The sequence below is a fragment of the Ovis canadensis genome, chromosome 18 (assembly GCF_042477335.2).
Source record: "Ovis canadensis isolate MfBH-ARS-UI-01 breed Bighorn chromosome 18, ARS-UI_OviCan_v2, whole genome shotgun sequence".
In the NCBI taxonomy this organism is placed as follows: domain Eukaryota; kingdom Metazoa; phylum Chordata; class Mammalia; order Artiodactyla; family Bovidae; genus Ovis; species Ovis canadensis.
In genome coordinates this window covers 72,469,496-72,482,370 of record NC_091262.1, presented here as the reverse complement: position 1 = coordinate 72,482,370, position 12,875 = coordinate 72,469,496, and the positions used below count along the sequence as shown (strand labels likewise).

The 12,875-nt window shown below is 37.2% G+C and overlaps 1 protein-coding gene across 4 annotated transcripts in view; it reads right to left on the bottom strand.

Annotated features, from left to right (window-relative positions):
- Positions 1 to 12,875, bottom strand: part of PPP4R4 (protein phosphatase 4 regulatory subunit 4) — a 103,583-nt gene that overhangs the window by 14,101 nt on the left and 76,607 nt on the right. For 3 of the 4 annotated variants that reach the window (XM_069559956.1, XM_069559958.1, XM_069559959.1), the window contains 4 exons: positions 11,520 to 11,667; positions 7,210 to 7,354; positions 4,796 to 4,837; positions 4,621 to 4,695 (listed from right to left, as the gene is read on the bottom strand). In XM_069559956.1, the coding sequence (XP_069416057.1) occupies positions 4,621 to 4,695; positions 4,796 to 4,837; positions 7,210 to 7,354; positions 11,520 to 11,667 (410 nt within the window). The remainder of the gene's footprint in view (positions 1 to 4,620; positions 4,696 to 4,795; positions 4,838 to 7,209; positions 7,355 to 11,519; positions 11,668 to 12,875) is intronic. The other variant, XM_069559957.1, reaches the window with a different exon arrangement.

Below are 12,875 nucleotides of genomic sequence, written 5' to 3'. Positions count from 1 at the left end.
GGTGACATTGAAGATGGATCAAAAGAGATTATTCACTCTGAGAAGCAGAGTTTAAGGGGAGAAAAGAGAAAGAACAAAGCCTCATGGACCTGTGGGATGATATAAAAAGATCTAACACGTGTATAATTATTGACCCAGAAGTATAAGAGTGAGCAACAGGGGACAGAAGATATATTTAAACAAACAACAGGTCAAACCTTCCCAAATTTGGGAAATAATACGTGTTTACAGATTCAGGAAGCTCAACAAATCCAAAACAGGATAAATATGAAGCAAATCATGCCTAAAAATACCAAAATCAAACTGCTAAAAACAAAAAACTATCTTGGAAGTAGTCAGAGACAAACAACATTATACACAGAAGAACAACAATTCAAATGAGTGGATATTTTATCAGATTTCTCGCCCTGCTTATTTAACTTATACTCAGAGTACATCATGAGAAATGCTGGGCTGGAGGAAGCACACGCTGGAATCCAGATTGCCAGGAGAAATATCAATAACCTCAGATATGCAGATGACACCACCCTTATGGCAGAAAGTGAAGAGGAGCTAAAAAGCCTCTTGAGGAAAGTGAAAGAGGAGAGTGAAAAGGTTGGCTTAAAGCTCAACATTCAGAAAACTAAGATCATGGCACCTGGTCCCATCACTTCATAGGAAATAGATGGGGAAACAATGGAAACAGTGTCAGACTTTATTTTCTGGGCTCTAAAATCACTGCAGATGGTGACTGCAGCCATGAAATTGAAAGACGCTTACTCCTTGGAAGAAAAGTTATGACCAACCTAGATAGCATATTCAAAAGCAGAGACATTACTTTGCCAGCAAAGGTTCATCTATCAAGGCTATGGTTTTCCCTGTGGTCATGTATGCATGTGAGAGTTGGACTGTGAAGAAAGCTGAGTGCCAAAGAATGGATGCTTTTGAACTGTGGTGCTGGAGAAGACTCTTGAGAGTCCCTTGGACTGCAAGGAGATTCAACCAATCCATTCTGAAGGAGATCAGCCCTGAGATTTGTTTGGAAGGAATGATGCTAAAGCTGAAACTCCAGTACTTTGGCCACCTCATGCGAAGAGTTGACTCACTGGAAAAGACTCTGATGCTGGGAGGGATTGGGGGCAGGAGAAGGGAATGACAGAGGATGAAATGGCTGGATGGCATCACTGACTCGATGGACATGAGTCTGAGTGAACTCTGGGAGCTGGTGATGGACAGGGAGGCCTGGCGTGCTGCAATTTAAGCGGTCGCAAAGAGTCGGACAGGACTGAGCAACTGAACTGAACTGAGACCAGAACATAGATAGAAATAATTCTTTTAAGTACAGTATGAAAAAAGGCTTGAAAACTCAGTATTCAATAAAAATATCCCTTAAAGAGGAAGGCAAAAATAAGACATTTTAGATAAAGGAAAACTAAGATAATCTGTCTAAAAATACTTGCACTTCATTCTTCAGGCTGAAGGGGAAAAAAAACGAGAGGGAAACTTGGGTCCTAAGCAATGAATGATGGTTCTATAATGACCTATAAGACCTTATAGAACTAACACCAAAAAAAGATGTTATTTTCATCATAGGGGACTGGAATGGAAAAGTAGGAAATCAAGAGATACCTGGAGTAACAAGCAAGTTTGGCCTTGGAGTACAAAATGAAACAGGGCAAAGGCTAACAGAGCTTTGCCAAGAGAACGCACTGGTCATAGCAAACACCCTCTTCCAACAACACAAGAAGAGACTCTACACATGGACATCCCCAGATGGTCAATAATGAAATCAGCTTGATTATACTCATTGCAGCTGAAGATAGAGAAGTTTATACAGTCAGCAAAAATAAGACCAGGAGATGACTGTGGCTCAGATTATGAACTCATTGCAAAATCCAGACTTAAAGGAAGCAGGGAAAACCACTAGACCATTCAGGTATGACCCAAATCAAACCAAATCCCTTACAATTATACAGTGGAAGCAACAAATAAATTCAAGGGATTAGATCTGACAGGCAGAGTGCCTGAAGAACTATGGACGGAGGTTTGTAACATTGTACAGGAGGCAGTGATCAAGATCATCAAGAAAAACAAAAGCAAAAAGGCAAAATGGTTGTCTGAGGAGACATTACAAATAGCTGAGAAAAGAAGAGAAGTGAAAGGCTAAGGAGAAAAGGAAAGATATACTCATTCGAATGTAGAGTTCCAAAGAACAGCAAGGAGAGATAAGAAAGCTTTCCTCAAGATGACATAATGGCTCAGGTAAAATGTCTGATTGAATCTAAAAACCAACTTCTAGAACAAATAAGAAAACAGCATGTCTGCAAAACACAAGGCTAATATACAAAAATCAACAGTATTCTTAAGCTCCAGCAACAAAAAACTAGAAAGCAAAATTTAAACCTACAATTCCATCCTCAGTGTCAAGAAACATAATATACTAGAAATAAATCTAACAAAAGACTTCCTTGAACGCCATAGTTGAGACTACCAAAACTACTGAGAAGCAAAGTAAAGACTAAATAAACCAATCATGAGAAGACTCATAATGTTTAGATGGCAATTTTCCAAACTTGATCTACAGATCAATGATAATTAACACAATCCTAACTAAAATTTCAGGCTTTTTAGAAATTGACAAACTGATTCTAACCTTTATATCAAATGCAGAGGGCCTCAACTGGCCAAAGCAACTTAAAATAATAAGTTTGAGAACTGATCCTATCTGACTTTGATAATTACTACACAGTGTTCAAGGCAGTTTAGAATGGCCAGAAAGACAAACATATAAATCAGTGGAATGAAATAGTGAGTCCCGAAGCAGAGACACACACACACATACACACACATATATACATATGAACAACTGATTAAAACAAACAAAAAAAAAAAGGTGTTAAAGCAATTCAATGGAGAAAAGAAAGTTTGGTGCTAGAATAATTGCTTAGACAGATAGAAAAAAAAAACATAAAAATTAACTTGAAATGATTCATAGACCTAAATGTAAAACCTAAAACTAAAATTCCTAGAAGAAAACAGGAAACGGTCTTTATAATTTGGGGACAGACTAAGGGCTTCCTCTGGCGGCTCAAAAGGTAAAAGCATCTGCATGCAATGCAGAAGACCTGGATGCAGTCCCTGGGTTGGGAAGACCCCCTGGAGAAGGAGATGGCAACCCACTCCAGTATTCTTGCCTGGAAAACCCAATGGATGGAGGAGCCTGGTAGGCTACAGTCCATGAGATCGCAAAGAGTTGGACATGACTGAATGACTTCACTTTTACTTTCAAAGGATTCTTGGGTACAAACAAAGCATGAACTATGCTAAGAGAAAACATGGATATAAGTTGCACTTGATCAATATCAAATTTCTGCTCTTCAAAAGACACCATTAAGTAAATGAAAAAAGAAGCACAGACTCCAAGAAAATATTCATAAAATGTGTATCTGACAAAGGAATTGTATTCAGTGTTTACGAAGAACTCTTACAACTTGATAATAAGAAGAGAAACAACCCACTTTAAAATCTGAAAATAGACTTCATCAACTAAGATATAAGGATGGCCAATACACAAAGGCAAAGATGCTCAGCCTCATTAGGCATCAGGGATATACAATCTGAAATTGCAATGAGATACCATTACACCCTCACTCTAACAAGCATTACAGAGGATATGAGGTAACTGAAGTTCTCCATCACAGTCCGTGGGGGTGTAAAATGGTGCAGTTACTTTGCAAAACAGTCTCTGTTTTTAAGTTAAGCATACTTTAACATATGATCCATCCATTCCACTCCTAGGTTATTTTCCCAAAGAAATCCAAGTATACATCAACTCAAAGACTTCTTCACTAATATTCTCAAGCTAGAAGTAACCCAAATGTCCATTAAGGAAGGGGTATATACATGGTAAGTGACTTTCCAGGTGGCACTAGTGGTATAGAACCCGCCTGCCAATGCAGGAGACATAAGAGATGCAGGTTTGATCCCTGGGTAGGAAGATCACCTGGAGAAGGGAAAGGCAATCCACTTCAGTACTCTTGCCTGGAGAATCTCATGGACAGAGGAGCCTGGTGGGCTATAGATGGCGTCACCAAGAGTCAGACATGACTGAAGCGACTTAGCATGCATGCAAAAACACGGTGGTATATCCATAGTTTGGGCTACTATTTAGAAATAAAAAGGAGTGACCTCTTGATATACACAACAATGTAGAAGAATCTCAAAATAATTATGCTGATGGAGAGAAGCATGACCCAAAAAGTACTAATAAAGATTCAATTCATTAGTTGTAGATCACAAAGGGGCACAACAAAATTTTTGAGGGAACAGCAATGTTTGGTATTTTATATGCTGGTTTCATAGATATGTCCATATGTCAAAATTCACCAAATTGTACACATTAAGCATTTGCAGTTAATCATAAGTCAATATACTTCAAGAAGGTATTTTTTTAAAGGCTTTCAAATGTAGTTTTCCTTCCAGTTCATAAAAGAACATATTTCAAAAGATTAGGACTCTTCTTTAGTCATTTATAGAGAAAGTAAAAGTAGTGTGATACTGAAATAATTTATTAAGTTTAATAACATAGCACAGTTAATACTGGTCAGAAAGGAGTAGGTGTATATGCATGTGAAAACATACCATTTCCAAAAGAAGTAGTTCTTCTCTTTCTTTCTCTTGATCCAACAAATCTTTCTCATAAAACTTTTTCTGAAACTAAGTTTAAAGTTTAAAATGAAATTGTGAAACAGTAATGATGAGTCTCTGCCAATTTTTAAAGATTCCTTTCCACACAAGGTAAAGGGAGTATACTTACAGCATCCATGGACATTTCCATTCTGTCCAACTCTAACACGGTCTGTAAAGAAAATGTTTTAAAATAATTCAACAGCAATTAAATCAACTACTCATTTCTCAAAAAGACTCTTTTTCTAGGAGAGGTCCAAAGAAGAGATTTCTCCACTATGTGAAAGGCTATCATTTGGTTTAATATTCTTGGTTCCTTTCCACAGAAACTTTTGATCCTTATGACATTCTAATGAATAAAAAATATTTTGCTCTGAAAGCATTCTCTTAATTTATGTCTTTCAGAATACACTGTCTGAAATAAATTATTTCAATCAAACACCGGCCCATCTAATCCAGGGTTCTATCTCTGACAGACGACAGTACTTCTTTACAGGAATAACTCTGATGGTCAAGATACAAGTACGTTTATTCATATGTCCAAAGCTATTGACTGCAAACATAGTATTTATTTGGTTTTATTTTTATGGTGAAATTTTATGAAAATGTTGTAATTCACATCATGAAATATTCCTTTTAAATGAAATTACTTTTCATCTTTAAAAAACTGACTAGACTAACCTATTTCATTTTTATCACAAGGCTTTGAATAGCTTCTTGAGGGGTCCCCACACCAATACATCAGTTTGATAAACATTATAGTACAGAATTTTTATGAGACAGAATGACTTCCTCATCTGCAATGTTCTTAAAAGAAGAACTGTACTCCTGAATAATCCATTCAATAATCTATCTATTTAATTATAGCGTTTTGCCCCTATTTTATGGGGTCAGCTTGAGTTATCTCTTCAGTTTATATATAAATACTAACTAGAACTTCCCTGGTGGGGGAAGGGTTAAGAATCCACCTTTGGATGCAGGGGACACAAGTTCAATCTCTGGTCAGGAAACTAAGATCCCACATGCTGCCAGGCAACTAAGCCCACACACCACAAGGGAGATCTTACATGTGGCAACATGCAGCCAAATTAACTAATTATTTTAAAAAGTAATTGTCTCATATTTACTATTTTGAAAGTTACTGTAATTAAATGGTAAAGACAGACATATCTGATAAAAACAAATGTATGTGTATCTATGTTTTAAGATTTAGATGTATGTCCAGATTCTGCGTATTCTGATTATTTCAATTAATGAAAGGAGAATTTACATTTCAGTAAAAGAAAATTATACTAATTAATACTAAGTTATCAAATCACTTTTTTAAAAAGCTTCTTATGCAACATCACAAGGGTCCCTAGAAAAAAGAAAATAAAATCAAAGGGTTCTCTTTTTTGCCCCCTCATCACTGACACCAAGTTGTTGATAACATAAATTCATTTCTCTCACTACAAAGCAAGGCTCAAAAACTGTATCCTGAATTCCACATTCAGATTCATAGAAATAATGACTTGACTTAATTTCATAAAAACATCAGGTAAATGTTTGGCGAAAAAGATTTTAAAGACTGTCAAGTATTTTCAAGTTTGACTTCACTAACCCAAATGTTTACTGTTTCAGTGTTAAACACTGCCAAACAATCCATATAAGATCACAGGCTTAAAAAAAACTAACAAAAAAGCCATTAAACACAATGTTACATAGTTGAAAAGGGTTAAGAGGTCTCCATTCCAGCCCTGGAGCTACCACTTACTTACTAATAAGATCTTAAGCTGATACCTAACATTTCTAGGTCCAGAGCTTCTGTAAAGTCAAACAGATCACTGAAGGCCCTTCTAACCCTTTCATGCCTAAGTTCCTAGCTAGGGACTCAGTTGTGGGATATGGGTAGTTCCCTGACAGGGAATGAACCCGGGCCCCCTGCATTGGGAGCGTGGATTCTTGGCCACTGGACCACCAGGGAAGTCCCAGGGCTAAGTTTCTTTCAAATGTGACTTTACCAACAAAGTCTTACCAATTATAATCACTTATAAATAGTCTGGTGAGTGAAACAGTCATTATTAGCTGAAAAGTATTTACAGAGTACCTAAAATGCAAGCTCTCTCTCATAGAGCTTATATTACCAGTAATAAAAGCTTAATGTTTCAGCGCCCTCTGTGCTTAGTTACTCAGTCGTGACGTCCGACTCTTTCTGACCCCATGGACTACAGCCCACCAGGCTCCTCTGTCCATGGGGATTCTTCAGGCAAGAATATTGGAGTGGGTTGACATGCCCTTCTCCAGGAGATCTTCCCAAGCTGGGGATCGAACCTGGTCTCCCACATTGCAGGTGGATTCTTTACCAGCTGAGCCACCAGGTGGGTGCTTTCTAAAAGAACTTCCCTCTTCAGTTAGAGCACACATCCACCAAATCCTTACTACTCTAGCAATGATTAAAATATTTTAACATACTACTGTTAGCCCATCAAGTTAAAAATAGTGAAGCTATGATTAAGATCATCTTAACCCAAGAAAGACAAATGCCATTGCAAGAGGGATACTTACTCTTTTTACAATAGCCAGAACATCTTTATCTTTTTCTTGACAGAGGAGCTTTCTCACACACATTTCCAACTGCTGAAGTAGATGCTTATCTGCAGGAATCTTCAGAGTAGATTTCACTTTGGGCAACAAGTAGCAAAGTTTCATTCTATAATAAATTAAAAAGCATTAACCTATGAGTAAATTTAATAACCTGGAATAATAGTCACATGAATTTGAAAGAAAATTCAAGCTTTAGCTAGCTTGAGAGTTTATTATGCAACAAATATCTATGGAGGGCCCATGATGAGTCAAGCATTCATTACTCTGGGTGCTGAAACATTGCAGTGAATAAAATCAGCACAATTCTCTGCTCTCTCACAGAGCTTTCATTCTAGTCCACAGGTAGGGAGAGAGGATAAACAAATGAATAAGTGTTAGTCGCTCAGTCGTGGCTGACTCTCTGCGACCCATGGACTGTAGCCCGTCAGGCTCCTCTGCCCATGGGATTCTCCAGGCAAGAATACTGGAGTGGGTTGTCATTTTCTTCTCCGACGAATGAGTAATATGTCCATCAAACAGTGGTAAGTGCTGCAGAAAAAGATAAAGCAAGGGAAGGTGAAGGAGTACCAGAGGAGGGGGAGTTACAAGTTTCAAACAGGTAGTCAGAGAGGGTTTCTGTGAAGCTTTCACTGAAAAAAAATGACATTTAAACAGAGACTTATAGTAAACTGGGGACTAACCCATGCGAATACCTAGAGAAGACTGTTATCGTAAAAGCAAATGCCCTATGAGGGGAGCCTGCCTTAGGAGTTGCCCCAAATTAACAAATTGGCCCAAACTGGCTAGAGTGGTGAGAACAGAGCAAAAACAAATTTAGCTAAAAGCCTGAGTGTGGAAATAGGAGGTCAGATCATCCAGAGCCTTGCGACTACAGATTGGAAACTGGTTTTATTTTGAGAGCAATGAGAAGCCATGAAGGGTTCTGCACAGTGGGGTAAAAAGATTCAACTTAACATTTGGGAAGTATCATCTGGTTACTGTGTTGAGATTAGACTGTAGGTGGACAAGGACAGAAGGGATAGGATAGAGGAGGCTCTTTCAGTAATCCAGGCCAGAATCCAGTAATTCAGTAACCCAGTATGATGATGGTGGCACCACCATCACTCTGGTTCTTCAACCAGAGAAGCAGCAGTGAGGCGGTGGGAAGTGGCCTGTATCTGAATATTTTATACAAGCAGCAGGTTGTGCTGAGGGCCTGGAGGTAGAATGACAGAAAGGAGGTCAAGGCTCTGACCCGAGCAAGTGGCAAGACAAAACGGTTATTTACTGAGATGAAGAAGATGGCAGAAAGAGCAAGTGTCGATGAGGAAGGTGTGGCTTAACTGGACAGATTAACTCTGAGGAGCCTGTTAGGTAGTTGATGGAAATGCAGTGGGCAGTTGGCTCGATGAGTCTTCTGTCCAGGGTGGATGCCTATGCTGGAGATGTGCTGTCAGGAATCTTCAGAACATAGATGCTATGTGAACCAGGAGCCCAGAGAATTACCCAGGCAGCAAGTGCAGTTTGAGAAGGAGAGATAAAAGGAGAGTTTCTATGTCACCACCATGGTCCAGATGGGCTGATAAGGAAGCAACAAGCAAACTGAAGAATTCCAGGAGAGTTAAAAAAAAAAAAAAAAAAAACAACCTACCAACCAAACAAAAAACTTCCTAGGAAAAGGTGGTGCAGGAAATGTTCTATTTACTAAGCTAAAACTCTATTGCTTTGCCAGGGCTGTTGTCTAATTTGTGGCTGCTGTATTCATTCATTCATTTGTCTCAGCACTCTCCAGATACTATATTTTTATTTCTATGCCAAAGCTTGAGACAACTAAGTCCCACTCCTGGAGTTCTCAGGATGCTTTCTCAGCTGAGCTTCAATCAAGGATTCCTCATATACAAGAAAATTTGCCTTTTATTTAACCAAAAAGGCAAAAGACGTTTCTTCCCCAGAATTTTCATCTCTGTACATAGCAATAATAGTCTCAAACTTATTCAGGACTCGCCACGGATACTGCTAAGCATGGTGGTAATGCTTTCTTTAGTTAAGAGGTCCCAATCACACCCAAAGAGAATTGTTTTCATTTCTGGCAGCTGAAGAGAAGGCTCCTCTGAATACCAATAGTCTTTTTTCTAGCCTTGATATTGTCCAGACTTGGTGATTTTAATTTTAAACATTGACTTAAGGAAAAACAGAAACAACTGGCAGTCCATGCACACTTCACTCTTTATAACCCAAGGCACATCTAGAAAACCTACATGCGACAGAAGCTACCGAAGCCTTAGCAATTATTTATCTCGATGAGAGTCCTGGGCCCCGGAGATTATGAAGATTTCAAAATTAAGGACCACACTTTTCAGGTAAGCTAAATTTTGCATGTACACTATCTCAGGTATTTATTCCTCAGAACACCCCCATGAATTAAGTACCAAGGAAACTGATGCACAGAGAGGTTCTGTAAGTTGCCGGGACACACAGCTGGTGTAGAGGTCACAGAGTGTGGCTACAGGCACTCTCCTTCTAACCTGCACGATCCTGCCACTCTTGCCTGTGGCGGCTTCCATTTTATCCGCCCATCTCTACAGAGCTGGGCGAAGGCTTTGGCATCCAAAAGTACATGGTGTTGCTGGATCCATTTTTTTTGGCTGGCAGCTGCACAGGCAGGAGAGTCAGAACCAAGATACATGGCTATACGATGATCTCTTACTCAACAAAACCACCAAGACTCACAGAGCAATATTCATCTTCATTTGGTTTTTGAATTGACAGGTTGCTTTCTCTTAGAGTCAATGCTATGCTGCTAGTCACACTGACTTGAGTAGAGATGATTTCATTCCCTTTCCAATAATTTTTGGGAACTGTCAGATAAGGGATAATGCAATCTGCTTTTCTAGAATCTTTTCTTGGAATCTGCTTTTCTAGAATCACAACTTCAATTTGCAAAAGGTTTACAATGTGGTTGGATCCATTATCTATTTACCAAGAGATAAATTCTAAAGAACTGTCATCAGGGTCTTTCAATCTACTTAAAACCACTTTAATTTAAATCTCAAGTCAAGGAAACCTTAGCTCTCATTTATACAGCACAGGGAAGATGCACAAAATACTAAAGCCAATGCTGTTATGTTTTCTGTATTTTCTCTACAAAATAAAACCAATATCTCGATTTGTTCCTCCTAAATAATGCTCATAACATTGTCAGGCTGAACTCTTCAACATCTTTTGACAAATCTTCTTGGTATATTTCTTTCTCAACAACTATGCTATTAGTCTATGCTTATTACCTGGCCAGTTCTTCCTGTTAAAAGTGTTAAATGATTGTACGTTGCCTACAATGCACATCAGTTGTTTATAAAAGATGCACATATGTCACACAGCATGAAACAAGCATGAGGCGTGGCTGGCGTGTGAATACTCAGCAGGGAGCTCTGTAGTCCTGTTCAGGAAGTCTTGACTCTGACTGTGTCTCCTACGGATGTGAGTTCCTCACACATGGAACACCGACATAGAGCACAAACACAAACCTCACGGCTGACAGTTTAAAATTCTCTTTAAATCAGTATGCAATGTACAAATAACTCAAACACTGTGTGTGTACATGTGTGTCTACTTAATGCCACTGAATTGTACAAAATGGTTAAAATGGTATTATGCTATGTATATTTTACCACTACTTTTTTTTAAAAAATAATATGCTTATTTAGGAAGAAAAAAGAAAGCAAAATACAATTTATTCATTTTTTTCAATTTCCAAGCAAGCCATTTTCAGGCCTGTTTCATTTAACTTCACAGTTAATTAATCAAATCCAATTACCATTTACTGGATTTCAAAACTGTGAGAGAGCTGAACAAAGGAAAAAGAAAAGAAAAAGACTTGGAAACAGCCCTGCTTCGCTGAATAAAGGGGCTTATAAAAATGGACAGATCTTCTCCAAGCCAACTTTGAACTATTTTTTTCTCTAGGCTTAAAAGATAGATAAGTTAATCATATCTACTCAATCTTCTCCTGGTGTCAGTGTGTGTATCCCTGTGGCTGGAGAAGCCTGTCAGTCTGGCTGTGACTACAGCTGTCAACCCAGTAAACTAAAGGGCTCAGAGAGTGTTAGAAGATCACACTTTCAAGTCCTACTGAGGCTCAATTAAGACTACCAAGAATCTCAAAACGAGTACCAGTTCTTGATTATTTTCAAGACTAAGAAAACACTTTTGAATAGCTCAGTTTCTTATTCATGAATAAGATACATTAAAAAATACAGTTTTTTCAAATATATATTCTTGGATTAGTATCATACCTTACATTTGCTACTGGATCATGTGTCAGTTCAATAGCAGGTAGAAAGAAATATTTACAGAAAAATGACTTGGAAAATATCTCTATAATAAATTCACAGGTATCCAAAAATCGGAGTCTGTTCCAATAACTTTTTCCTTGGCCCAGTTCTAGAAACAACAACAAAAAAGTTTTGCGTTTTAATTTTTCCTACATAAAATTTCCTGTGACAAAAATCACTAAGTCCATGACATTTTTTTTATACCCACAATTTGCTTAGCACAAATAAGAGATAAGGGGAAAAAATCATATTATATACCCCTGAATTAATGAAAGCATAAAAAACAGAAACAAATTTATTAAATATTACATTCAATTCTTCAAGCATTTATTAAATATTGAAGGAACATATCTACTATTTTTTTTACTACCCGCTATGTGCTAAGTACTGAAACATATTATCTCATTAAATCCTGAAAGCCCAACGGGAAGGGCATATATTTATTCCTCTTAAAAGATAAGGTACTGAGATTCTTAGAGGTTAAAGGAACAGAGCTAGAATTCAAATGCAGGTCTGTATAACTTCAAAATCTTTTGACCAATGAAGTTAACTGTTTTCTTCCTCTTAGGTTTTCTTAAAATGCTTTGAAATAAAATCATATATAAACAAAATTATCACTGAAAATAATTCAGGTCAATATTTGAAGGATAATTTTTTCTCCCTTATTACACACATGTTCAAAAGCAAAATTCTTAATGTTTGAAACCAAATATAATCTCCATTCAAAATAAAACATTCTAAAGGGCAGGCTCTACCACTAAAAACTGAAAATTGAATTAAAATACAGTAAAAAAAAAAAAAGAAAGATTAAAGTATATTGAGCAAAATTTTTCTTTAAACAGAATTTTATGTGCTCTAATTTTTTTTTAAGTGGTGATCCATACTTAAAATGGTAAACTATAATAACCAGAAAATCTCATTACCTGTCTATGCTGGATAATAGTTTAATAAAAGCATTAAGGCACTATGGTCAAAGCAAGTACACAATAATTAACAAATTCACTAAGTATATATAGGTGTCTATCACTACTTCAAGAATTAATTCTTTAACCAAAGGTTTTGTTTTGATTTTAGCCCATAGCAAATTAAAATATATTTGCATTTGTTAACTGACAATTTTTTAAGACATTATAAACCACTTCGGCTCACTAGATTCACATTTGAGTGTACTATCAAGTCTATTCAAGAGAACAAAACCCACATTCTGTAATATTTAATATAGGAACACAAAACAAATTATTGGATTCATGGGTAGCCTGCTTGTATCTTATTTTCAAATTGTATTCATTAGAATAGAAACTGAGTTTTCAACGATAA